The 26,700-nt window shown below is 38.2% G+C and overlaps 2 protein-coding genes and 1 non-coding gene across 9 annotated transcripts; all 3 read left to right on the top strand.

The window, feature by feature from the left end:
* The first annotated feature begins 6,281 nt into the window (after window positions 1-6,281).
* On the top strand, window positions 6,282-7,006 carry LOC136236041 (peptidyl-prolyl cis-trans isomerase-like). The gene has a single exon (XM_066026155.1). It carries the CDS (start codon window positions 6,356-6,358, stop codon window positions 6,872-6,874), a length of 519 nt encoding a protein of 172 aa, XP_065882227.1. The 5' UTR covers window positions 6,282-6,355; the 3' UTR covers window positions 6,875-7,006.
* A 4,664-nt stretch (window positions 7,007-11,670) lies between these two features.
* LOC136201814 (small nucleolar RNA U19) lies at window positions 11,671-11,804 on the top strand. The gene has a single exon (XR_010674152.1). It is a non-coding gene; the product is annotated as a small nucleolar RNA U19 (small nucleolar RNA).
* Window positions 11,805-14,746: 2,942 nt separating this feature from the next.
* LOC136200558 (uncharacterized) lies at window positions 14,747-20,289 on the top strand. 7 transcript variants are annotated; one of them, XR_010673385.1, is made up of 6 exons: window positions 14,747-15,098; window positions 15,192-15,289; window positions 16,302-16,405; window positions 17,544-18,727; window positions 18,811-19,473; window positions 19,541-20,289. XR_010673385.1 is itself a non-coding variant. In XM_065990930.1 (5 exons), exons 4-5 carry the CDS (start codon window positions 19,417-19,419, stop codon window positions 20,099-20,101), a joined length of 618 nt encoding a protein of 205 aa, XP_065847002.1. In that variant the 5' UTR covers window positions 14,751-15,098; window positions 15,192-15,289; window positions 16,302-16,405; window positions 18,811-19,416; the 3' UTR covers window positions 20,102-20,289. The 7 variants fall into 7 exon arrangements, 2 of the variants coding, with proteins under 2 accessions (XP_065847003.1, XP_065847002.1); XM_065990930.1 differs by lacking the exon at window positions 17,544-18,727 and having other exon boundaries at window positions 14,751-15,098; XR_010673387.1 differs by lacking the exons at window positions 17,544-18,727; window positions 18,811-19,473; window positions 19,541-20,289 and adding exons at window positions 16,033-16,065; window positions 16,738-17,033 and having other exon boundaries at window positions 14,756-15,098.
* The last annotated feature ends 6,411 nt before the right edge of the window (window positions 20,290-26,700 follow it).

The following is a 26,700-nucleotide window of genomic DNA, read 5'->3' on the forward strand; positions in this document are numbered from 1 at the left end:
TACCGAGCAAGTGCTCGAAGTCCATGCTGCTCAAGTCAACGAGTTGGCAAAGGAAATCCATGCTCAAGTCAGTTCTGAATTGCCTCAACCTTCAAAATCTCCTCAACTTCAGGTTGATACTGAGCAGGTCCATAATTTTGCTGATCCACCTCTTCCTATTCCTTCAACGCAAAATGACAACCAGTCAGCTCCTGCTGCTGACCTGGCTAAAAGTGCAGCTGCTGACCAAGCTGGCACCTCTACTTCTCAGCACCAAACACCTCCTCCATCCGGTGCTGACAAAATTCCGGCCTCTGAACCATAAACTAATGATTCCTATGCTTACTTAAATGCTTCTGAGTCTGGCAAGAAGATTATCGACTCAGCTCAAGCACTACTTCAGGACATTCATCAAACTCAGGTTGATGCTGCTGGGTCTGATCATGTTGAGCCAACACAAATCTCCTCTGTCACTCAACTTCTCACCGAAATCAAGGGTCTCAAAGACTTGATGAGTGTCATGACATCGTTCGCATCTCAACAGTCCAAGCAAGAATCAATAGTGAAGCTGGACAAACTCCAGCTGATGATGGTGAATCATATGAACGCCATCCAAGGTCAACTCAATGCCTTATCAGCTGTGAACTTAACATATGCAACCTCTGCTGAGGTTACTCAACATTTCTCCCAGCTGACCTCTGAGCTGACCGGAGCTCGTGACCTGATCTCCTCCTCCTCTTAGTGTTCCATCGAACAGATTGGTGAAGCCATTCGCTTACTCAATCTGAATAAAGAGGAAATGGACACTGACCTAGTGAAGACAAATGAGATTCTGCAATGCACTCAATTTACCCTTAAGCAGGTTCGGCAAACCAACACTCAACGCCAACAATATGACACTGCCATGCTCAGGATGTATCATCAATCATATGCCAGGATGACAGAATCCATAACTTGGATCGGGAAATCTCAAGAGTATCCGTTAAGTATGCTCAATGCCAACATTAAGATCCCCGCTTCCACTATGTCCGATGGCATGCAAGTCTTCAAAGGTCTTAGGGAGAGTATGAGTCAACTTCAAATGTACTCATCAAAACTGACTCGTGTTGTTCAACAGGGAACTTTCTATCCTCCTCCTTTAACTCCCGATGCTGGCAAAACGGGGGAGAAAGAAAGGCAAACTGCTGGGACTCAGCAGAAACAGGGGGAGATAACTAAGCCTGCCGCCGGAACTCAGCAGAAGCCTGGTTCAACTTCTGCTGACCCAAGTAATCTAAGTCAGCAACAAAGAACTACCAAGGGCAAAGGCAAATCCCACCAAGTTCAAGTCAAGATAAAAAGATAGATTAGAAATAGTCTTAAACTTGTAACTTTATATTTGGCATGTTATATTTTGTTATGCTGACTATCTATACAAGCATATTTTTATCCAAACCGACTTATCTCTATGCGATGCTTACTTGTTATGCTGATATGTCATACTTAACCAATCATTGAACAAAGTAAATCTTATGAACATAAGGAAAATACAAGTAAAATATACTCAGCACACATAACTCTGATACCTATATAATAACTCTGATACCTATGTGCAACACTGAGTAATAACTATATGTTCCAAGTATTGACCATCTTCTGAAAGCTGATCTAGGCTCATCTGAATTAGATCTTGGAAGGTCTGGAATTGAACTAAGTCAGTAAAGGCATGTCTTAATTTCACTCGATTAAATCTTAGAAGGTTTAGAGTTAAATTGAGTTAATAGATGCAACCCTTACGGGGGAGTAACTTCAGAAGAATAAAAGATAAATCAATCATGTGGAACTTTAAAAGCTGAGTTTCATAATTAAATATTTTTGCCAACATCAAAATGGGGGAGTTTGTTGAAACACCTTTCCACATGATTTTGATTTGACAAAATTATTTAAGTCAATCCCATGATTAAGACAATTAAATTTAAGTGCTTTGATTTAATTGTACTAATGAGTTTGTTCAATGTTGAGTATAATTATAAATGAGAACAGAAATAAAAAGTAAGACAGGACGAAGTCACCATGAGACACATCACAAGCTGAGTAGAAGTGTAACTCAGCAGAATAAAAGAAAAGTCTTCTTCAGAACAAATGCTTGAAGACGAAACTGCCCGAAGATGCTGAGTGGAATGGTACTCCGTCTCCGATATAAATAAAGAACAAAGGCAACGTCAATAAAGTCAAGCTGAGTGTTCGTCAGGTCAGCGCGAATGATCCGTTTACTAAAAGACAAGATCCGACAAGAGTCTGCGCCAATACAGAAGCCTTGGAATTACGCCCAGAGACATTTTCGAGATGCATGGTTCAACTGGCATTTGGCTAAAAGATGAAACTGGCGCTAGAAGACGAACCTGGCGGAAGAAGATAAGCCTGACGCCTGCTAAATTCAGACGACAGGATTGGCCTGCAAAACTGTATGCTGACCAGTGAATGACGCAAGAAGACCGTTTGAATTCAATGGATACATCCGAATTCAAATGATTGAAGCATCAGATTTCATTATAAAAGGACAAGTTCATCACTTGGATCCTTGGCTGAAGCACAAAAAGAAAAGCATACATACAAGCACATACAAACAAGAAAAAAGCAAATTCTTACACCCAAATCCTATCTCTGTGCAAAAGTCTAGATTGAATTTGTATTCATCTAAAGTGTTCTTCATCTAGAAAGAACAAATTTGTATCAATTGTAAAGATTGAGAGAGTGGTGCTGAGTACTCGGTTTTAGTACTCAGCGGTAGAGAAAATCTGAGTGTTTGGTTATAGCGCTCAGTAGGGTTGAGTAGACGAATAGAGGACGGTACTCTTGCATACTCAATTGCTTTGTAAACGGTTTGTGCTCTACCTTTAAAGAGCTCAGTAGTGGATTGAAAAAGCCCGGAAGGATTCTGGGGACTGGACGTAGGCGGTAAGGCCGAACCAGGATAAGACTGTTGAGTAATTTCTAATCCTTCTCTTGATATATATATGTATGTGTTGCTTGTTTAAATTACTCAGTATATAATCTGTATAAGCCAACGCTGAGTAATCAGAGTGCTAAGTTGGAAGCTGACCTTAAGTGTTAATTCCCAACTCACAAGTAAAACAGATCTAGTCAGCTTCTCACTGAAGCTGTCTTGCATCGCGCTCAGCCTTGCTGACCTAAACTGAGTAAAGTTGTTTAAAGAATTAAATTAAGTCAGCAATTAAGCGAAAAAGTTACATTAGTTCCTACCCCCCCTCCTTGGAACTAATTACACGGGACCAACAACCCTAATCAAAGAACCTATAAGATTGACAACCTTATAGTTTGTAAGACCCAAATTACTGAACCTTAGAGCTAGTTTCGGCCTTACAAAGGAATAACGAACTAGGAACCTTAGAATGATAAGTAGGTTTGATCGCCTCAGGCTTAAGTGACTCAGATTAAGTTGACAATTGAATGTTAAATTAGGCCGTAATCAATATTATCGTATGACTCCATCCAATTCCAGGTTAAAGTACCTTGCTAAAAATCACTTAGGAGTAGATCTAACTAAAATAGGAGTAGGTTTAATTTAAACAAATCAAATCTCAAACCCTCCATCACTTAGATAACTTTAGAAGACTAGAAGTTTGGTACTTGCGGTATAAATCCTGTGGATTCAATACCTGGACTTGTCCTGATTTATTACTTGATAATGACGGGGTACACTTATTCCTTGGTGAGCTTTCGAGCAGCAACTCGGGAGCGCATCAGTTTGCAAGGAAAAACTACTTCGTTAAATACAACATGTCGGGATATATAAACCCGCTTACTATGAGGCTCCAAGCAACAATAACCCTTATGTAGAGGGCTATAGCCAAGAAAAATACATGGATATGTTTTCTTCGAAAATTTAGAATTGCCTTGATGTCGAAGAAAAGGAAAACACTGACACCCAAACACCCGCAAGCAATTATAATCTGGATGTTTATTGTGAATCTTGTAATAAGATGTATCATTGTGTAAAGCGGAAGAAGGAAGTCTATTAATCAGATAAACAGCTGTAGAAAATGCTTCAACCCACAATGTTAAAGGCAAATTCGCATGAAATAACATCGTTAAACCTGTTTCAACCACATGGCGATGTTTTCTTTCAGCAACTCCATTATGCTCAGATGTATCTGGACAAATACTTGAAGAGACACGCCAAAATTGGATAAATGATTATGAAAAATAACGGAGTTAAATTCACCACCACCATCACATTGAAAAATCTTGATTTTTCTTTCAAATTGGTTCTCAATAAGCTTTTGGAATTTTATAAAGCAATCAAAAAAGTCTGATTTTCTTCTTAAACAATATAACCAAGTGAAACGAGAGAAATTATCCACAAAAATAGCATAATAGCGAAAGGATTGATTGGATGCAACAGGTGCTGGCCCCCATAAATCACAATGTATTTTATCCAAAAGAAAGCTCGAAACTTTATTTGTTTTAATGAAAGGTAATTTGCAACTTTTACCCATCTGACAACTGACATAAATATTCAGTTCAAAAATCCAAAGATTAACATCAATACATTCAATAGGTAAAACATCTTGGTGTGAGGATGACCAAGTCGTTCATACCATATGGAAGAAGTTGTACTGCTTTTCCTAACTGCACTCAAAGCTTCATGAAAAAAACCAAAGGCATAAAGCTTGCCTTTTTTATGCCCATTGGTGATGACTCTTTTGTTTCTGTCCTTTATCACAAAAGAAGATCCAGTAAATTCAAAGACACGTTGATTATCAGATGCAAAGTTTCCAACAGATAGTAAGTTCTTGGTAAGCGCAGGAACAACAAGAACATCATTAAGCTTTAAATAACCTGTATTTGTAGAAATATAAGCATTTCCAACATGAGAAATAGAGAGTCCCATTCCATCGACAACATAAATTTTATCATGACTATTATAAGGTCTTTTTGAAAATAACTTACCCTCATCATTAATCATATGAGTTTTTGCACCAGTGTCAATATAAAGAGAATGATCATTATCAGCAAGATTAAGAGCAACAATAGCCTGAGAAAAATCTTCAGATTGATATGAATAATCAAACTTATACCAGCAATCAATAGCAAGATGATTAGCTTTGCCACAAATTTGACAAATAGATTTGTTACCTGAAGATTCAAGAGCAGCATCTGATTTGGATTGATTATCGATAGCCGAGGATCATGCGTCACTGTTGGAGAAGGGTTGACGTTTTTGAAAGAAGGGCTGCTATTTTCGATCCTAAAGCCCAACTTCTAAAATTTGAAAATTTGTAGTTTATTTAATTAGTCAATTTCTTCTAGCTAAAACTATAATCTACTATTTGGTCAGTCACAGACTAATACTCACTATTAGATTAGAATTCTAAGAACTCCACCTTAAAATAACTACCATCTTAAGTATTTTTTTTTTTTGACAAAACAATGGTATATAGACTAAGCTTGGATTTAGGTAACATAATTCATAAAATTAGCTCGTTTGGGTTCAGAGAGGGAGGTAGAAAGCACACTTGTGTCGGCGCACTCTTGCTATCGAGAACCAGCCATGTAGGGGTGATTAAAGGACGGTTCCATCTCAGCCACCCCTTTCTATCTGCATTTCTGACGATCCAACCAAAACCTGGATTGATCCGGATTTTTATTATTTTTAAAAAGGAAAAGATAAAGCAATAAAATTAAAAAAAATCATACTTTTTAAAAACTTTGAAACCCAAGTCTGAATTTCTTTCATAATTCATTAATTTTTTTCTTTCTATCTAAATAATAAAAGGTTTAATATGAAATACTAATAATTGAATACGAATATTGTTATAATTAGAATGAGACGTGATGGTGATGAATCCATAGAATTTATTAGATTTTAATTAAATATTAGAGGCAAAAACTTACAAATTACAAGTCTTTTAAGAATTGAAATAGACACACAAATTAGAAACAGGTACATATACCGTTACTAAAAAAACATAAAACCATGTAAGTGCGTCTAAAAAAATTCAAGACAATAGCCACAAGTTTTAACAATTATGATGAGGTTCATGGTCATGATCTTGGAACAAAAAGTTGAAAGCCATGCTAAAATTAAACCATTTTTGAAAAATTTTCTTCTTATTTTTCAGCTTTTGTATCAACTTAACACTAAGATTTTGTGAGTTGGAGTTAATTGGAGATTTTAGTATAAATTGGGGGAGCTAATTGGTGATTTTAAGAGTTTGGGTATGTAATTGAATTCTAAGACATGGAATGGGCCTTCAGCCCTAATTTTATAAATATATATATAACATCAGTTGCTGTGAACCCTAAGGTCATTTCATTGATTCAATTTTCAATCCACGAACAGAGCAAACAACCATCAGTTTTCTTTTCTGCAATGGCAAACCCTAAGGTGTTCTTCGATATGTCGGTCGGCGGAGATCCGGTAGGTCGGATAGTGATAGAGCTATACGCGGATACAACACCGCGAACGGCGGAGAACTTCCGGGCTCTTTGCACCGGTGAGAAAGGCGTTGGAAGTAGTCGCAAGCCCTTGCACTACAAGGGATCATCATTCCACCGAGTGATCCCTGGATTCATGTGCCAAGGAGGCGATTTCACAGCCGGGAACGGAACTGGAGGCGAATCGATCTACGGAGCTAAGTTCGCTGATGAGAATTTCATCAAGAAGCACACAGGACCAGGGATCTTGTCGATGGCTAATGCAGGGCCTGGGACGAACGGGTCGCAGTTTTTCATTTGTACAGCGAAAACAGAGTGGCTGGACGGGAAGCATGTGGTGTTTGGGAGAGTTGTGGAGGGAATGGATGTGGTGAAAGCCATTGAGAAGGTTGGATCTTCCTCCGGCAGGTGTGCCAAGCCGGTTGTGATCGCCGATTGTGGGCAGCTTTCTTGAATCAAAGCATAATATTGTATTGTTTGATCAGACTCTACTGTTTTTCAAATTGCTGTGTTTGTTTATTTTCCCCTGTTCTTCTGTTCATCAGACGTATGCTTTGTTAGAAATAAAGTTAAATAATTTCTTCTATTTTTTTTGTTACAAATTTTATTACATTTTGAGGTATTAGTGTAACCTGGATCTTGCCATCAGAAATATCTGATGTTAAGGATGTGATTTTGGAACCATTCATTTCTTGAGTGACTACTTTCTCAAGGTTCTGTAGATGCATTTGGCATACTTCTCCATCTCCTCAAGTGCAGCTTCAGATTATAATTTTTACCACAATATTACTTATCTCCTGTCATTGCAAGTTTTGTTGAAATTTACATGCTTTTGTATCCCAGACCAATTGTATACATGTGAAAATCTATGCATATACCTCTGACATTATCATCCCCAGAATGAAATAATTCAAGTACACAAGTCATGTCAATTGTGCTTGTTATAAAGTTCCAAAAACTCTTATCCACAAACATGCAACAAATGAGTATAGAAATAATGGACTTTCTTCCTTCCACCCGGTCCAAACATTTGACTAGTGCTAGAACTCCATTTGCATAAATAACACTATAAGCATTATTAGATTGGCTGTTTTCATCCCCTCCTGTAAGTATCTACTCAAGCATTGCTACGGCAGCATCCTTTGGCTCTATTACTAATTCAAGATCGCGGAAATCCTCACTTTTGATCTGGATTAAATGGATAAGGAAAGGTATAAAGTTGTGAGATGAAAGCTGCGCAAAAGTTGCCTCAGCAAGTCCATTTTTAAGCAAAGCAGCTAGGGAATCAAAATCAGAATCTACACTTGTAAGAACCTCTGCAACACTTTCATCTTAAAAAATTAGCTCGAAGAGAATGTAAATTGATGTTCTAAGAACTTCTCTGTTTAGAGAATTTAAAAGTATTTCCACAAACCCGTTTACAATTGTTGCTTTGGGTGGGCCACGGGGTCACCTTTTGAGTCCTTCCATAGTTTTGCTATTGCTAAAACTGTTGCCTCACATTCTTCTAAGTTTTCTGAAGTGCATAGACATGAAACATATGGTTTTAACCCATTAATGATTGCTTCAATAGAGGTTTGGGAAATTACACTAGTTGGTGATGTAGACAATGCTGGTTGTGTAAATCTCTTGCTCCTTTGGTGTACATGATTAGGTGTGGAATTATGACTCGGATTTAGTGACATTTTCGAAGGTTAGGATGCAAATGAAGTTTCTTTCAGGGAGGAGGAGCTGGATGAGTTTTTTGGAGTTTCAGAGTACAAAAATTCTTGAGCAAGGTCAGGGTGCTGCTCTATCTATGATGTGATGAGTCTTTTTAGTACATAATTTGTTTTAGGCATTGAGTTTGTAGATAAAGGTTGCCGAGTAATGGGACAAGTTGTATTTCCTCTTTTTAGCCATTCCTGAATTTCTTTTCTTTCGTAAGTCTGACCAGTTTCGAGACTGGGTCATTGAAGAACATCATATGACTGATCATCCCTTAGACATCCTATAAATATGACCTAAACGTCGTAATCAAGGTACGTAATATTGCAATTACTCTCAGTTGTTTAGTATCTACCTTATACTATACTAACTTTGGCATCAGAGTGGGGTTGCCTGTCGACGGCTCTGCACTGATCATCTTGCTGTTCAAGCGCTGGAAAGATCTTCTCCGGCAATAAAGTACTACCACACAGTTTCTCTCGTATCACACCGAAATCAAATTTAGTTAAGAGATTGTTAAATTTAATTATTTGTTTACTGTTGTGATTGTGTGGGTTACATGTTGGGCTTTTCTGATCCATGGGGAGCCTATAAATGGGTTAGACCCATGCAGTAGGTGTTGTTAGCCGATTTCTGTCAAATCCGAGTAGGAAGCAGTGAGAAGCAATTAAGTGAATATTCAGATATCTAAGGGATACTTCTAAATTGGGTCTTACATTTGGAAAATGAGAAGTCAATGCTTGTTGGGTACTCAGATTCTGATGTGGAGAATAGGTGATGGTAATCAGACTCGAATTTGGGTATATAATTGGGTGCCTGGGCTCAATGCCAAAAGGCCATTGGTTAACTCCGATCTCCGGGACCGACGATGATCATCGAGTTAATTGAAGACAGTTTCCCACTTACTGCATTTAATACATCAGTGATTACAAATGAAGTTCTCTTAAACTTTCTCTAGGTTTTCTAGATGCATTTGGCATACTTCTCCATCTCCTCAAACGCATTCAGATTATAAGTCAATGATTAATTAAAATGATATGTAAAGACTTGTTTTTAGCCCTTTTATTTGATATACACTCATCTTACCTGAGTTAAAAACAAAAGTTCTTAATGCAAGGGTTGCGGGTAAATTACATATGTGGTGTACAACCTTTACCCTATTTCACACTTTGGTGTACAACCTTTAATTTTGCACACTAAAGTGTACAAACTTCTGGTGACTTCACACTAAAGTGTACAGCCGGTAATTGTGACCGGTCAACACGAAGTCAACGCGCCACATCAGCATTTTTTTATCATATTTATTTAAAAGAGAGACTCATTTATCTAATTACTAAAATACCCATATTCAATGTATAATTACTCAAATAACCTTATCTTCTTCCTTGCAACTCCTCTCTCCATCTTTTCCATTCTCTCTCTAAATACTTTCTCTCTCTAACTCCTCTATTTCTCTCTCTAAGTCCTCTCTCCCTCACTCTAAATTAAACGACTTGAAATCCTCCACCCCAAACATTTATAAACCAAAAATGTAATTTATATAGGTAATGATATGCAAATTTATAAATCAAAAATCTCAACTCTTCTCCACAGCCACCGCCATTTTCTATTTTCTATCTCTGCAAATTTAATCCATCATTCATTCACTCAACCCTTTTTACGTCCCATCACAAATCTCCCTCTTCTCAAAAAATTAAAACCCCCTCTTTCTTCCTCACCAATAATAAACAAACAAACAAAAAAAAAGAAAACTCAAATCTTACAGCCATGGAATCCATAATCTCTTTTCCACGTTCAACGGCGACGAAAACTCTTCTTTAATACTCTAATTTTCCGATTCAATCTGTCAATTTCCATGGAATCGACATCAGGAGGAGGTTCAGGACCTGACCCGAACAGTGGTGAACGGAGTCCATCATCAACAGCTCCACTCGGATTATCAGTATCAGGATCGTCTTCTTCAACATCGCAGCCGAGTCGATACGAGTCGCAGAAGAAAAGAGACTGGAATACTTTTTTACAGTATTTGAAAAATCATAAACGGCCATTAACGCTATCGCGATGGCAGTGGTGTACATGTGATTGAGTTTTTGAAGTATTTGGATCAATTTAGGAAGATTAAAGTTCATATAGAGAGACACAGGAGTGAGAGAGAAAGAGTTAGAGAGAATACCTAGAGAGAGAAAGGGAAATATAGAGGAAGGAGTCACAAGGATGAAGATAAGGTTATTTTAGTAATTGTACGAGGGATGAGGTATTTTAGTAATTAGATAAGAAGTGGGTCCCACTTTTTTAAATGAGTTTGATGAAAAATGGTGATGTGTCGCGTTGACTTCGTGTTGACCGGTCATAATTACCGGCTGTACACTTTAGTATGAGGTCACCAGAAATTTGTACACTTTAGTGTGCAAAAATAAAAGTTGTACACCAAAGTGTGAAATATGGTAAATATTGTACACCACGTATGTAATTTACCACAAGGGTTGCCAATTTCCTCATTTCGAGCCATTTTCATGTTGCTTGGAGTTCCTGATTTACAACTTGTATCTTCAAAATTCAAATTAATATTGTTGTGGCCTAAAGCTGAACAGTAAATTTGTTGAAGGGGAGAATGATCGTCAAAAATTTCGTTGATCTTCTGAGGGAAGGCGATCCTTCTAATCAGGCGATGACGGTAGATATTCCAGAGCACCGTACTTGTTACAGTGTGGGAAGCGATTTTCCCATAAACACTATGATGCATAAGTTATATATAATAAATATAGTATTGTTTATATTGCTCAAAATCCAACCCTTTCCTCATCAACTGAAAGATTATTTATAGGGTTTGAGGAGGAAGTTACTTGTGAGTTATCAGGAGGATACGGTATTGAACGTGGGTACAGTTACTCAGATAATGGGTTACACGTGCTATGGTTATATCAATTGCTCCCCGCTGTTATTTTGGAATTCTCTCAAAAATAAGAGTGAGAAAGAATTGGCCCTAATTAACTGAAGATGGTTAAATTATGCTCTGTATAAATCTTCAACGTTTTTCCTCTAGCCGTATCCTTTTTGCGGACGGATGCACGTATTATCCTGTCGGGGTCACCAACTTTGCATAGAAATTAAAGCAATAAAACGTAAATATAAACATAACAAATTTCGGAAAAAAGGGGGAAAATCGGGTCCCTTGTTTTTTTTTTTTTTTTACGGGATAATGTTGGGCATGTTTATTTTGATAAGGATAAGCATTCTAATTTCTATCTCAACAAATTAGAATAATAATAGGTATCAGAATCCTAGTACGTTTAGAAAATACGAGATACCTCTAATATTTAAAGATGTCAACATGAGACCTCTTTTCTACTTCAACCGCATAATCACTCTGCAGCTTCACCGATATTTCTCCCTTTCAAACCCGTTCTTCGAATATTTGCGAAATTTTCATTTCGTTCTCGCCTTCGACTTCGGTTCAAGAGGAGCACCGTTTTTTCTCAGGTTATTTTCATACTTGAATCTAAAACTTTTTCCTTTTAGAGTAGTTATCTAAAAACTATTTCATACTGGTTTAATTAAAAAGCAGGAATTAAATCATTTGATCAACTTATAGTTAATTAATCAGATTCGAGGCTTGTTCGGGTGGACGTTCTTTGCGATTTCACGAATAATCATCCCCCGAATAGCTTTGTAATTTTTCAACATATTGCCATAGGTGCGAATTTTTTAACATAATCGTCCTCCATGTTTTTTTCGATTTTCTTATTTGTGTTATTAGTTCGATTTCGCCCTCAGAATGTCGGAAACCTATTTAACTGATAATAATCGATCTAGTCAGAGGCGTATACTATTCTGAATCGCCACCGTTTTTTAGGGTAACAGGATTTTTCTTCTGTAGTTGCCTTGTTTCATCGGAAGATATTCACCATGGTTCGTACTAAGCAAACATCAAGACCCATATCGGAAGTGTTGGGGCCTCATTCTCTGGACGTTTTAGCTCTGTGTGTTCCTACTCGCCTAACAAAAGATGATGTTCAGACTTTCAAGACGAAATATGATCGGCTATTTGCTCTAGATGATCTTATGCTCGTGCCAATTTCCTCATTTCGAGCCATTTTCATGCTGCTCATAGTTCCTGATTTACAACTTGTATCTTCAAAATCCAAATTACTATCATCAGGCTCACCAGCAGAATCATCTTCGTCCTCCTGGTGTATCAGTTCCTAACATATTAGCCAAGAGTATAATTGGGGTTATTTGAAACTACAACAAGCAATTAGCAAGTGAATCTTCATTTACTCTACGATCTATATATGCAAAATTCACAGCCCGACCTGAGTTGGACTTGAATTTGATCTGCTTAAAAGTAACATCCATACATATATTAGAATTTTTGCAAATTAGACCCGAAAACAATGACTAACCATAGTTATTAAAGGCGCATGGTGCACTAAGGTGCTAGTGATCCTGGAGCCTTGGCGCATGCTATAGCGAGACAAGGCGCACTTACTGTCGCGCCCGTGCCCGCGGATCACGAACTGTTATAACTTCGGTATGGCTCCCGCTCTACTGGTTTTCTAACGGTGCTAGACAGTCCCTCCAAGGAGGCTGGTCCAATGGGTTTCGAGTCGCCACCAATCAGTTTGACGGTCTGATTGGACATCGATTTGATTCCGAATTGACCCATTCGGGTAAGTTCAGATAAGGTAGTAGTCTGCGATGATTCTAAGCTCGGTTTCCGGTTACGTGTATGGAAGAGACGTAATCTCACCCTACCCCGCCCGAAAAAATCAGTACTGTTGTATTTCTATGTGTTTGTTTTACATGTTTGTGTTTACTATTGCTTTGAAGGGTCATTAATTGAATATATTCAAGCCATTGACAACGCTCACAAGGTTTTTGTCGTATGTTTATCGGGATCACTATCCAGTAATCAACATGATATGATAGGTATGTAATCGCTATACAACGATCGAATATTAAAATATAATAATCGCTCTCAATTATTTGTCGTTTATTTATACAGACACTATTCAGTGGTCGAGATAATTCGGTCATTTTACAACCATTATCCAACGGTTAAAACCCGATAAAAGAACGTCACATGTTATCATCTTTATATAATTTTGGTGAAGATACAAAAAAAAAGCATTATATTTATTAAATGAATATAGCAACATATACTTTAGCGCTATTTATCGTTAGTTTATCAAGATTACTATCCAGTAATCGAGATAAACTTATCATATTATAATCGTTATACAACAATTTAAATCCGATAAATGAGACTAAATCATAAATTATTATATTCATCGAATAAAGATTATCATTGTCAAAAATAAATTAAAGACTAACTAATCTAATTCATTTGAGTTCAGACTTAGACCCTGTTTGTTTGAGGGAAAATATTGTGTTCTGGAAAATATTGTGCAGGAAAATAAAATATTTTTCTGTGTTTGGCAACAATACTGGAAAATATTTTTCGGTGTTTGGCTACAACAATGGAAAACATTTTTCAACCACTAAAAATGTGAAAAAACACAAAAAAAAACATGAAAATTTGTTAAATACATAAAAAGTAGAAAAATGCGAAAATCACGAAAAGTAAAAAAATATATTAAAAACATAGAAAAAAGTGAAAAACACGAAAATGCGAAGAAAAAAATTAATGTTAAAAACACGAAAAACGTTTATTCATATTTTTGGCATTTTTTGTACATTTTCTCGTGTTATTAACGTTATTTTATTTTTTTGCATTTTTTTTATGTATTCACGTTTAGTTTTTTGGGTTTTCTCTCTTTTACGTTTTATTTTTTTTTCGCGTTTTTTGTTTTTCCGTATTTTGTTACTTTGTGTTATTCACGTTTTCATGTTCGTATTTTTCACGTGTTTGTGCCTTTTACGTTTTCGTGTTTTGTTTGCATTTTTCGTCTTTTCATGTTTATCGCGTTTTTCACTTATTATCACGTTTTTGTATTTTAGCATTTTTCGCGTTTTCGTGTTTTTCGTATTTTTTTACGTTTTCATGTTTTTTGTATTTTTAACGTTTTTGTATAATTCGTGTTTTCTCACTTTTTCGCGTTGTTAATGGTTTGTACTTTTTCAAGTGTTTTTTTTTTGCGTTTTTGTGTTTTTCACGTTTGTTCACCTTTTCATGTTTTTTGCCTGTTTTTTTCATATTCTCGTGTTTTGTAACGTTTTCATGTTATTCATATTTTTTCGTGTTTCATATTTTTTGTATTTTTACATTTTTTAACGTTTTCACCATTTTCTCTAAACACATGTCTTGGGGAAAATGTTTTACCATTTTGAAAAGGGTAAAACATTTTCTCTTATTTCTTCCTTCCTTTTCCATTGACTTGTCACTTATTTTCTTTTGAATTATTTTCCTGCCCAAACAAAAACTGGATAATTGGGAAAATATTTTCCTGCAGAATATTTTCTCCAACCAAACAGCGCCTTGAGAACAATAATTAGCTAACTAAACTTACCATACAAAAGATTAGTATATTACCAATAAGAAAATGAAACGAAATGGGTCTAATTGAGGCATGGAGGGGCTTAATTGAATCAACTCAAGTGATAGGGATTAGATTGAAAATAAACAGGGATAAACGTATTATCCCTGATTGGGGATAAATTTGGATTTTTAGGGTTACAAACCATTTGGTTCACCGCCTCCCAACAGCCTCCATCTCCACCCTTCCTTTTCTCTTAACCAGCATAATTGAGAAATTAGAAACCATAGCCGGACACCTTTACTCATGAATATCCACCGTTCACTTCCGTCTGATGTCGAACTCGTCTCTGACGACGGCGATTCAGTTTTCTTCTCACCTCCTGGTCCCTCCGTCGTTGTCCTTCATCACTCGTCTGTCGTCCACGAGCTGTTGCCGCCCGTGACTCGTCTCGGTCTGCCGCTTGCTGCCCTGCCATCATCATAGCTGCTCCTTCCGGCCACTCTGCTCCGCGTTATTGATGACCTTGAAACGGTAAGTTTTTTTAAACCTTTTATATTTAGTTTGGGCTGTTTTTTCTGGTTTAGATCTTTGATTTGGAACTTTTTGTTTTTTTACTTTGTGTAGCTGCGAAGATACAATGGAAGATCCGGTGACGGTGAAATGGGTGAAGGGGAAATACGGTTTGGTGACTCGAAATCTGGTGATACCCCATGGTAAAATAGGTAAAAGATAAAAAAATATAGATCCTACTTGTTAACTGTGATTAATCTAGATTGATTATGATTTTATGTCAATGTTAGTTTATTATATTTTCATAATTTTTGGTTATAGATTTAAAATTTTAATTTAGGTGAAATCTGTAGTTTTAAAAAAGGTTTAGATCAAAACATGCCATTTTTCTTGAAAAGAATTTCTGGAGAAAAGTAAATTTTGAAATATGAAGAACAGATGAATGTTAGTATTGTTAATCTTTAGGGAAGAAAATGTTAGTGATTAGTAAATGATAAATATAAACAGTTACTTACAAGCAGAGATATAAGTTGTATTAACTAAAGTTACTAAGATTAGTAAATAGTTAGTAGCATAAATTTAAAAGTGCATTAAATAAATACATGCATTTAAAGGAGCTGAAAACTAATAGATCTTTGTTAGTGGTTTGCAAAATTAGATCATTTCAAAAGCAAAAGGAATGCTTTCAATCACTGTTTTTATAAACTAGGAATAAAAATACTTAGCTCAAAGCGTTGGAGATTATACTGAAAAAGATGAATTTGTATTGGATTTGGTAGATAGTACAAGATTTAGATTACAATGAAAATATTAAAGAAATCAATCAATCCCTAATTTCTGCCTAAAATATGCTCTTTCTCTCAAATTTGGCCCAAAGCTCTCTGTTTAAAAATTGGCCTCTGATCCCTTTTTTTGAAATTTCGGCCCCCTTATCTCTCCTTTTTTTTTGAATCAGGTGTCTAACCCCTCCATTTATAGATACTCAAAGGTATGGCTGGGATTGAGAAATATTGTCTTTTTACTTGACTCTCTCCTGCTGCCTTTGTGTGCCTTTGTCCATACTCAAAGGTGTGGCTGTTTTCAAGATGCAGTATATCTGTCTGTTGTGATAGTAGCTATTATCTGTTTTCAAGATGGAGTGGCTGTTTCCAAAGATGTTGAATTTGTCATTTTCTCCTTTTTAAATCCAAACCAACTAATGCATTTGTCTCTTTGTAATTTCAGAATGCAGTGGTTGTCTCTTGTAAATGGTGAATTCTGCTTTTGAAAATTGGCTTGGGTTGGGTACCCATTTGACTTGAACTTTATGTGGACCCGACCTCATCTTGGTATATACTTTGACCCATTTCTGACTTGAACTTCATTGATGTGGATTTGGACCCGAACTTGATATGGATTGTGACCCGAACTTGATGCGGATTTTGACCCATTTCTGATTTGGATTTGGTCTTGAGTGAAAAGATGACATTATCATTATTTATTAATAAGGGATCTTATTTGAATTCCAACTCTTATCTAATGATTTAGATATGAATTATTAATTCATTTTGTCATTACTTAAATTTGAAATCTGGAAATTAATTATATTCTAAATATAGTGTATAATTAAAAATTATCTTTAAAGCTATATGGGTGCTTTCTATGTTTACTTTGTAATTAGGGGATGGGCTACAGTGATTCGATCGACCTTTGGGTGTCCTCGCGTCTCCTGGTTGTCGTCTCTGTGCGGGGAGCGGTCCATGCGAATACTCCGTCGATCAAGACAGTTAGATATCCAAGGAGACTTATCTAAGGAAATATTCGAAGAGAGATGGGGTTACCCGATAGTGTAGTTAGGAGGGAGTCGGAAAGATCAGATCCCCCTCTTCTCCCTGTCGTGGGTATTTATAGATGGCTTCATGGGCCCTGTTTTTGGGCCTAACTCATATTCCGGATCAAGTAGTCCCCCCCCCCCCCCCTCCGGCGAACAGGTGTGGCGAGTATTCCATGCGATCGGCGAACTGAGTGTCTTGAATTGATGTGATTATTTCGGCGAGAATCGGAGTAGCGGATAGCTGACCGCTGTGATTCTGAAGAGACACCTTAACTTCCGTGCCTTTTACTTTAGGCGCCACTGTTGTAACATTAAATGCAATATTGATTTCTCCCTACACGCGCCGCCAGACGCATTGGAAATAGTGTTTTGCCGGCTACTTTATTTTTGTCTCCTTATAAATATTGGAGGGTGGATTTCTTTTTCCTTCCTTGCTTTGCGATTTTTCTGGATTACTCTTGTGCCTGGAGATTTCATCTTTGCGAAAGTGGGTTTGCCGTTCGTCTGATCGTAAGTTGGAGATTTTCGCCGATGCAGTTCTTTTCTTTTGTCGTTTTGGTGGAGCTAGTTTCTAGCCGAGTCTCGTTGTGCTTTTGTTGAAGGTCAGTTATACCTTGTTAATTTTACTTGTTTTGTTTTTCTATTTTCTTTAGGGAGAGGGAGTATGTCGGAGGGTTCTTCCCGGGGAACCTTAAGACGTTTACCGCCTGTTGCTCTGGGTGATTTTACGCTGCGTGACACGTCGCAGACTCGGTCGTTGAAGAGGAAGAGGCGGATCGAATCGGAAGGGGAAAGCAGTTCCCTTGCTGTAAAAGCGAAGAAGAAGAAAGCGGTCGTGGTTAGGGTTGTCCCGAGTGGGGAGAGATCTGTGGGTGGCGTTCGCCCCGGTGTTCTTGAGGTTGTTGTAGTTGTGCCAGATAATTTGATAACACCGACGCGCCATTTGGGTACGTTGTACGAGGATATGAGGTCTAAACTGTGGACGAGGCAGTCGGGTGCCGCGGGGACCGACGGCAGGCACTTCGAGCGAGCAGAGCGCCCGAGGAGGCCTGAGTCGTTTGCTGTTGAGGATGCCCATAGCATAATTGTTCCTGCAGACTTGGCATCTATCTCCGCGGTGTATCGGATAGGTCAGCCGTACGAATTGGCTGCATTGGACAAGGATGACCGGGCTCATTATTCTGGTGGAGCTAACGAATTAATGGTCTACGAGGAGCAGTTTGAGTCGGGAATGCGGCTCCCCCTTCTTCCTCTCTTTGTGGAGGTCTTGAAGAAATATGACATTTGTCCTGGTCAGATTCATCCGAATGGATGGCAGATGATGGTTGCTTTCTATTCGCTGTGTCGGTTCGCGGGGTTTCGGGCGACTGGGCTTGCGTTCCGGTAGTTCTTTCGACCAAATAAGGGACCGAGGTCACAACATGTGACCTTTTCCCATAAAAAATTTAAAGTCCTCGGGGGGCTCAGAGATAAGGTTAACGAGTTTAGGCATCAGTTCTTTCTCGTTTGGAAATTGGACGGGGATTTCCCATTCCGAGTGGTATGGAATGGTGATCCTAATAGTTGAGGCCGCGGGCGATGTTGGAATCGGAGAGTCAGTTGGTGAAATATTTGAAGAATTTGCCGTATGGGAAAGATCAGTAGCAGGATGTGGATGAACTCATCGGGCATTTCCTTGCTTCGGGTTATTATATCTGGAATCAGTGGCGAATGGCTCAGTTACGGGGACGGGTGGCGTCCGACTTTGAAAAGTGGAAGAAAGGATACAGCTTCTCCGTCGGCGAGCTTGCGGAATTGGAAGCTATAACCGTGAATATTGCTGTAGTAGGCGAGGAGCGTGAGGGGTCTAGTTGTGAATGTGATTTTTGTCTTTTGTGTAAAATTTGTGTGTAGTCTCTGATTGTTTTTGTGTATTTGCAGGTGCTGGGGATCCTCGGGTCAGCATGGACTTTGATCCCGATGAATTTGGCGTTGGCATCGAGAACACCGAGGAAGCTTTTGCTGGTGCTTCGGCTTCTCTGGCCTCATTTTCATCCCTCGAGGATGCAAACCAAGTGATTTAGAGTATGGGCGGGGTGCTTGCCGTAGTTGATGATGGGAATGTGGCGGCGGAGGTCCCCAAGGGGCTTCCCGTCAAAGAAAATGAGCTGGTCAAGGTGGGGGAGCAGCTCGAGATTGTTCCTGATGATATCTTGACGGATGAGGGATTGATTGAGGCCGCGTTGTCTCGTAAGCGAAAAGCGAGTAAGGGCAAGGGAGTGATGGGGAGCGAACAAGGAGGGTCGACTGCTCCCGAGGGTGCTGGTGGTGCTAGCGAGAGTTCGAAACGAACACGCTCCGAGGTCGAATTGCTGGAAGATCTGGTTGACAGGGTGGGCGACCATCCTGAGATGGTGAAGAGAATGGATATGAAATTGGCGACGTATCGTGAGTTATTATGGGGTTGTCGGTACATTCGGACATGACGACGTCGGACTTATCCCGGGCGATGGCCCGGGTTGCCAGGATTTAGGAGAGCTATTTCGGATGGATGGTGCTTCGAAGATCAATCTGGGTTTGGAGACCTTGTCGGCCCTTGGTGTGGTAAGTTTCGCTTAATATGTTGATTACTTTCCTGCTGGCTAGTCCCATTAAATTGTTTTGTTTGCAGGCTATTGATGATGCGAACATGGTGTTCGACATGTGCGTGAATGATGAAAAATTATTTCGGGAGATGGAGCAGGGTTTGCGGAATGCTGTGGCTGAGCTAGAGATGGAGAAGGCGAAGTCGGCCAGTGCCAACGAGCTGCTCGAGCGTCGTGACGTTCAGATTGCCAGTTTGTCCAGCCAGCTGGCGGATGAAAAGAAGAAGAATGTTGAGCTGTTGCAGGGGCTGTCCCGCGATGCCGAAGAGCTGCGGCGCCGTAGATTGCTGCTGAGGTTGGATGTGCCTTGGACTCGTCGGCTGCAATCGAATTTGTCGGACAAGACCCTGCAGCTTGCTAAAGTGGTTGAGGAGAGAGGACATGCTCAGGTGGAGAACGAGAGACTCCGTCGGGAACTTGAGGTGGCGCAGAAAGAGGCGGCTGATCTGCGCGCCTTTGCCAAGCAGCGCGAGGAGAAACTCGTAAAGATGGACCGAATGATGTTGATCGCTGCCGTACATGGTGCTAGGTATGAGGTTCCTCCTGAAGTGATATTTTCGCCGGATGTCTTCGACAAGGAGGCCTAGGCCAAGGCTGTTGCTTTTTGCGGGCGCTTCAAGAAGAAATAAACCAAAATAGCTTATCCTTTTGTTATGTCTCTTTTGTAATGATGTAATTGTACTTTTTGGATCTTTGTAATGATGTCTACTTTTCTTGAATTGTCTTTCATGTCAAATCTGCCTGGGCTATAAATGGGGGCCGGTTTTGCGGTTGATTTGGGCGCTTTTTTTTTTTGCTAAGTCTTACTCTTTGTTATTTTGTTAGCTATCCTGTTGCCCTTATGTCTCTTCGGGATATCGTCGATCCTGCGCGGGTGCTCGAAGTGCAGAAAGCGATATTGGCGATGCCACACCCTTATGTGTATTGTCCGCCGAATGAGGATCATGACTCGGAAAGAAAAGCTCGATATGCCTCTCCGGTGTGGATGAGGCGGGGTTCTAGCTCGCAAAAAAGAACTATGGAGAGTGAGAGTTCTATGCTTTATACTAGGGTCGGTGACGAACTCGTGCGAGGTGGCTGTACGCTCGTTTTCTTCGACTGAGAAGAAAATTAGGTCACAAGAAGGTATTGGTTACCTCAATCCTGACGAGACGGTTGTTCCTGTATTGAATCCTCATCCTTCGTGGATTAAGAGGCTTCTGGCCGATGAGCTGGAGAGGGTAATGAACTTGCCTCATGAAATGGAGTACCGACGAGTGGGGCGCCATGCTTCTCCGACTCATCTGTATGGTCCGACGTTCGTCGATCCTTTGAAGCCTCGAAGCGTGGTGTTTCTTGAGTTTGCTAGGCAATGTAGCCTTGGTCCCGTTCCGGCCAATCCGAATCATCGTGTGACCCATGTAGGCAAGGCATGCTTGTACCATAGGCAGAATGGTCATAACACCGATGAGTGTGCCGATTGGCGAGCCGTGCACCTAGATTTGATGGATGATGAGGCCATCCCTAACCCCGACCGTGTCAATGCCTTTCCCTAGTGGGAGTTCGATTCCTGTGTGATGTTCGCGGTTGTATTGCAATAGATGTATGAAATTTGGACCTGTGTTTAATGGAATCTGTTATGCTGTTCGTTTTGACCTCCGGAATTTATTTTCTTGATATGTGGTTATAATATTGATGTGCCTATGTAGTTTGATATTTGCCCAATTCGTAATAACATAGATCTGGCGCGAGGGCCTTATCGGGTAGCGGTGTTTTGCGCAATTACGTGACTGCTAGGAGGCGTTTGAGATGCTCGAGACGCCTTGTTATTTAGTGAGGACCCTATCGGGTAGCTCGTGTTTTGGGTAGTCGGTAATAACATGGGGTCACTACAACAAATCACCACTTGCGCCACGGTTAAAATTGTGGCCCAAATGTAATATTTCCGTGGCTATGCTATTTAGCCACGAAAATTTCAAATGGTTACTCCTGTGGCGCAAGTGAGCGTGGCTAGGTAATTGCCACGAAAAAATAATGGTCGTGGCGTATTTTGATTTTTATACCATGGGAAAATTCGTGGCCAATCATATATCTTTGACACGAGTAAAATCGTGGCAAGAGTAAAATACCCATGGCAAGACCTAACAACCTGTGGCAATCTATACCAGTTAGCCACGAGGATAACCATGGCAAAAATAAAATACATCTCACTAGAAACCTTACTTAGCCACGAAAATAACCGTAGCAAACTTAATCAAATTTTAGTAATTTATTTTTTTATAAATTTCTAATTTTTAATTTCTTTATTATTATTATTATTGTACATTAAATCATTTAGAACAAAAGAATAGAAAACAAATAAATCTAAATTTGAACGATCCTTAATGAAAAACAAATAATTATTAAATGAACATTAATCATTATATTATTCAACAATGAAATTCTCAGCAACATCAAAAAATCTCCTAATTCGAAGAAATTATATTAACAAATTCCCAGTTAGATATAATGCATACAAATAACAATGGAAAAAATCGTAGAGTCAGCTTTTCCAAGTTTAAATGTATCCTCGATCCACCAGCTCCTCAGCTCCTTGTTGATTCCTACATATCCCAAATAATCATCTGTTAAGAGAAAAATTTTTTTTAGTATGATATGACTAAAAATAATGTTAGTGTATGAAACCAGTACTCCATTTTTATTGGCAATTGTATTCTCGTGGTTTTGAAAATATAAAATCACATGACCATTAACCAATAGATTGACCAAGTACCAGTTACAAATAAATTTAGAATATAAAACCTCAAACACCTTAAACAATTTTGACCATGTATTTGACAAAATTCCAATTATATAACCCAAAACATGAAAATGTTACAGCAATGCAGATAGTTCAAAAATATAGAAACCAACCAGGATGATAAGAATTAACATTAGCTCCCATTTTAATCGAAGTTCTAGCAACATTTAACAATCCAGAATTCATGTTCATCACAATAAGAGGAGTTTTCCCAATTTTTATCAATCAACTGCACCCAAACGGATGCTTAAAATCCTCAACTCTCTCCAAAGAAAAGCAGAATTTCAAATAGCAAAATCAACTAATCCATCACTCAATGATAAATTAGAAACGTAATTATAGGTTGAACAACTGCAAAAAGCAAATAAAAAGTCAATTTATGTAAGATTTCCGATGAAATTTTATCAGTGAACACTAACTTATTTTAATAAAAGGATTATAACGTCAAACTGTCCGAGTCGCAATTTGCTACCAAAATTGATTATCTCAGCCAAGGACAATAGTTGATTTCCCTCACCATCTAGTTGAAATTGGATTCAAATTGAAAAAGACCCACAAAATAAAACTCTCCGAATAACTGTTCTCGTCGTTCATAGTAGTCAACTTGAGAGTTTGCTTAATGAAAAGTAACATTAACATCTTGAACTTGGTGAAGGACAATAGGAAGAAAATCTTATTTCAAGTAGACAGTGCACAACAAATTAATGCAATGGTAAACCAGAGATAAAAAAAAGAACTTTGTAGATTTCAGCAATGACATGTTTATTAGTCAATTCCAATAAATGAAATGAACCGAAAAGTGAAACATAAAAAGAAGAGGAAAGTAGAAAAGTACCGTAGGGAGGTATTGCTGGTGTAAGAAATCAAGATGCAAGTTTTACCAATGGCCCCATCATCGACGCCGCAGACAATCTGGATGATACGACACAATTTTGCAAAATAATGGTTGTAATTATATTCTCAAATTAAAGTTGGAGCTATAAGAATTCCCAATCTATGTTAAAGCAAAAACGAAGCATGCTCTTACGATGAGGTAAGGGCTCACTATGCCCTGTCTCAAAAGAAAGGAACCAACTCATCTGCGAAAGAAACAAACCAACTCGCCTGCCTATTTCATTCCAGGGGAACAACAACCGGAGTAAGGACCCCAACATTTTGGAAGATATCTTGAGAAAAGGTTTTAGCACCAGCGTTTCCTATAAGTACTCTAGTTTATTTGGAGTATCCAAATGTTGTAAGGATGTAGACTTATTGGGAAAAAGGAGGGAAATCACTTTGAGGTCTTGTTTTAGAGAAATAAGTGGCTCACAAGGAATGGAACGAAACATTTTCTATTGGATCTCGAAGTCCTCATATAGCATTTCTTCTAATCCTAGCCAGGTGATAACTTGTAGGAATGACATAGTGCTAATCCATGTTCTACACGGCTAATGAAGCATCCTTTTTTAATCTCATTATGACTTGGTCGTTCGGAAGAGATTCTTTCTCGAGCATAATTGATTCCCTTTCTTTCTTTTCAACCTCCCATGAGCCAGTAGAGATGGCTTTATTTCCCTTCATGTCAGGACTGATGAAATCCTCCAATCATTAGGCTGAGATCTGCGATTCAGTCGAGGAAATTTCCCTCAAGCTGACTGCTTTATCAGTTCAAAAAGAAAATGATTTATGGTATGCAGCTCTGTAAGGTGCCACCTACAGAATCTCCCCAGACCTTCAGCACAGAAGATTGAAAACCTCAGCGCGCTAGCTCCTACCAAGAAGACATGGTTGGCGAGGATGGTGTTCCAGGATACTTCCTTGTGCCTGCATAAAAAACACAGCTAAAGTAAATGCTCGGCACATTTAGATCTACTAAGGAAGGGATTACTGTTCACTCCCATCGAAGCAGCTTCAAGCCATCTTTATTCTTCGAGACACTTATCAAGAAGCGAAACCTTTCACTAAATGGAACTGTTACTTTAAAAAAATGCTTGCTCAAAAGAAAAAAAAATCAATCTTCCCATTAAAGTCGTCAATTAAAGCAACAAACAACTCTCTTCTCAAAGTCAAAGTAATAGAGAGATATTTTTATAGTTAAGCTTCTATCAATACAATGAAATAATCGTCCACTCATATTTGTTTGTCAGATAGAAAACAAATTAGACACCAAAAAGCCCTACTTTAACTTTAACTTTAAGGGTGGGTCGTACTTGATGATAATTGTGTGAGGGCATATGCAAAGCATAAGAAAATCACCACCATTATTGCATAGAATATAATTTCTAGACTTGAGCACTTTTGTCATGTCATTAACTAAAATGTGATATAACCATATTATGCTCTAAGCTTAATAACTTCCTCATGTATTAATCATAGGATAAAAGAGAGGCATTAGATCTACCAGTTTATTAAATTACACCATATGCAACTCATTTCTCACTCTACTCGTTTAATATTAATATTACACAACATTTTAGATGAAGAGAAATTGACCGACTCTAAACCTTGGTCCGCAAATATGTATATAACATCTAATTAAGCAGAAAATCAATTTACCAATTTTCCTTCTAACTATGCCACAAACTCTGCTAAATTCAAACGCACTGATGGTAAAAGTAATAATCATAGAAGAATCAAATGAGTTTAAATTATTATCAACATTTAGTAAATGGGAAATGAAAAGGAAATACATCTAGCCAATTCATTTGCAAACAAATGTTGGGAATTTCACATTATCTGGTGCAAAAATTCAACATAGTCCACAGTGGAACTGGGCAAGCTCAACAGGATATGCATTTTAAGGCTGCTCCATTGCAAAAATAAAGATAAAAAAACCCACATTTTCTAGAAATAGCACAGCAAGTAGAATATACTCAAATTTCTCAATTTTAATAGCCAACATAAAGCTACATCTTCTTGTTGAGATCATATGAGAGAACGAGATGATGTGTTATGCAAGGCATGTGGGGTTTCATAGGATGATTTGGACCAAAGTAAATGCTACCAGCATCAACTGCAATATCAAATCCCAGTAAAAAGAGAGAAAAACCTCTAGACAAAATTAAATGCCAAGTAATTCGAGTATTTGAACGCAATAAACACCAAAATAAAAAACATAGTGAACAATACTTCACTACAAGATTATTTCTTTCTAAACAGAATGTGAAGCAGGTTGTAATCTAAGCATAGTTGAGCAAAGGGTTTATAATTAAAAGCATGGACTGTTTCTCTCAATTATTACCTTCATGCGCTAGAATCGCAGCCAATCCAAGCAAATAATCATGTTCATGAGTATATATATCCTAATCTACAAAAGACAAAAGTAAAACTAAAACTAGAGTATGTTAGGGTTTTAAGTAGATAGAAAATATGTACCTTCATTTAGGGTTTTATGCAACAATTACCTCCCGTAAGAATCATGTAGTATGTTTTGGGACCTAATGATGAGATGTTGAGAGAGAATCTGAAGAATCTGGATTGAAGTCCATGAAACATGTCGAATTTGTCAAAATGGAGAGTCTAGTCGGCCGATGGAAAATCCTCTTATAGTTCAAAATTTGTGGAATTAGGAGGCCATATTTGTGATTAGGATTTAGAATCTCAAATAAATTAAGAAAGAGAAAAAGAGACGAAGGGGAACGTGGATGATGAGAATAAAACAGAATGAGGAATTGTGTGGGAGGGGTTTGTGGGATAGGGCTAGGAAAATGAGAGACGCAATTAGGGGGAAACAGAGCGTGAGGGAACTTTCTCAAAAGATAAAAAGCGGGAAAGGAAAATTGGAGGAAATAATAAATTTGTGGATGTAATGGTTGAAACGAATAAAAAAAAGCCAAAAATATAATATGTTGAAAATAATTTTAAGATAAGTAATAACATATTAATTATTGAAATTTATTTTAGAATAAGTAATTTTATTGCTACGAAATAAATTACTCGTGGCTTAAGTAATTTTATGCCATGCATAAATAGATTTGGCCACAAAAAACCATTTATCGTGGCGAAATTCGTGGTATAAGTGTATGTTTGCCACGAAAAAAATTTATCCGTGGCATAAATATAACAAGAGATCATATATTTGTAGTGGAATTTGTTTTTCCCGTGGCTAAACTAAAACATGCCACGAATTTTAAATACATGTGGCATAATTCGTGGCGCAAGTGATGATTTGTTGTAGTGGGTTGATTACGCGATTGTGAAGAGGCGTTTGAGATTCTTGAGACGCCTTGTTATTTAGCGAGGACCCTATCGGGTAGCTCGTGTTTTGGGCAATCAGTAATAACATGGGGTTGATTACGCGATTGCGAAGAGGCGTTTGAGATCCTCGAGACGTCTCGAAAAATGCTTGGAGATAAATATTCGTCTTGAATTATTATTGATGAGTTACACGAGCTACTGATAATATTCCAACTATTATCGAAAACCATT

The sequence above is a fragment of the Euphorbia lathyris genome, chromosome 7, assembly GCF_963576675.1.
Source record: "Euphorbia lathyris chromosome 7, ddEupLath1.1, whole genome shotgun sequence".
NCBI classification, from domain to species: Eukaryota; Viridiplantae; Streptophyta; class Magnoliopsida; order Malpighiales; family Euphorbiaceae; genus Euphorbia; species Euphorbia lathyris.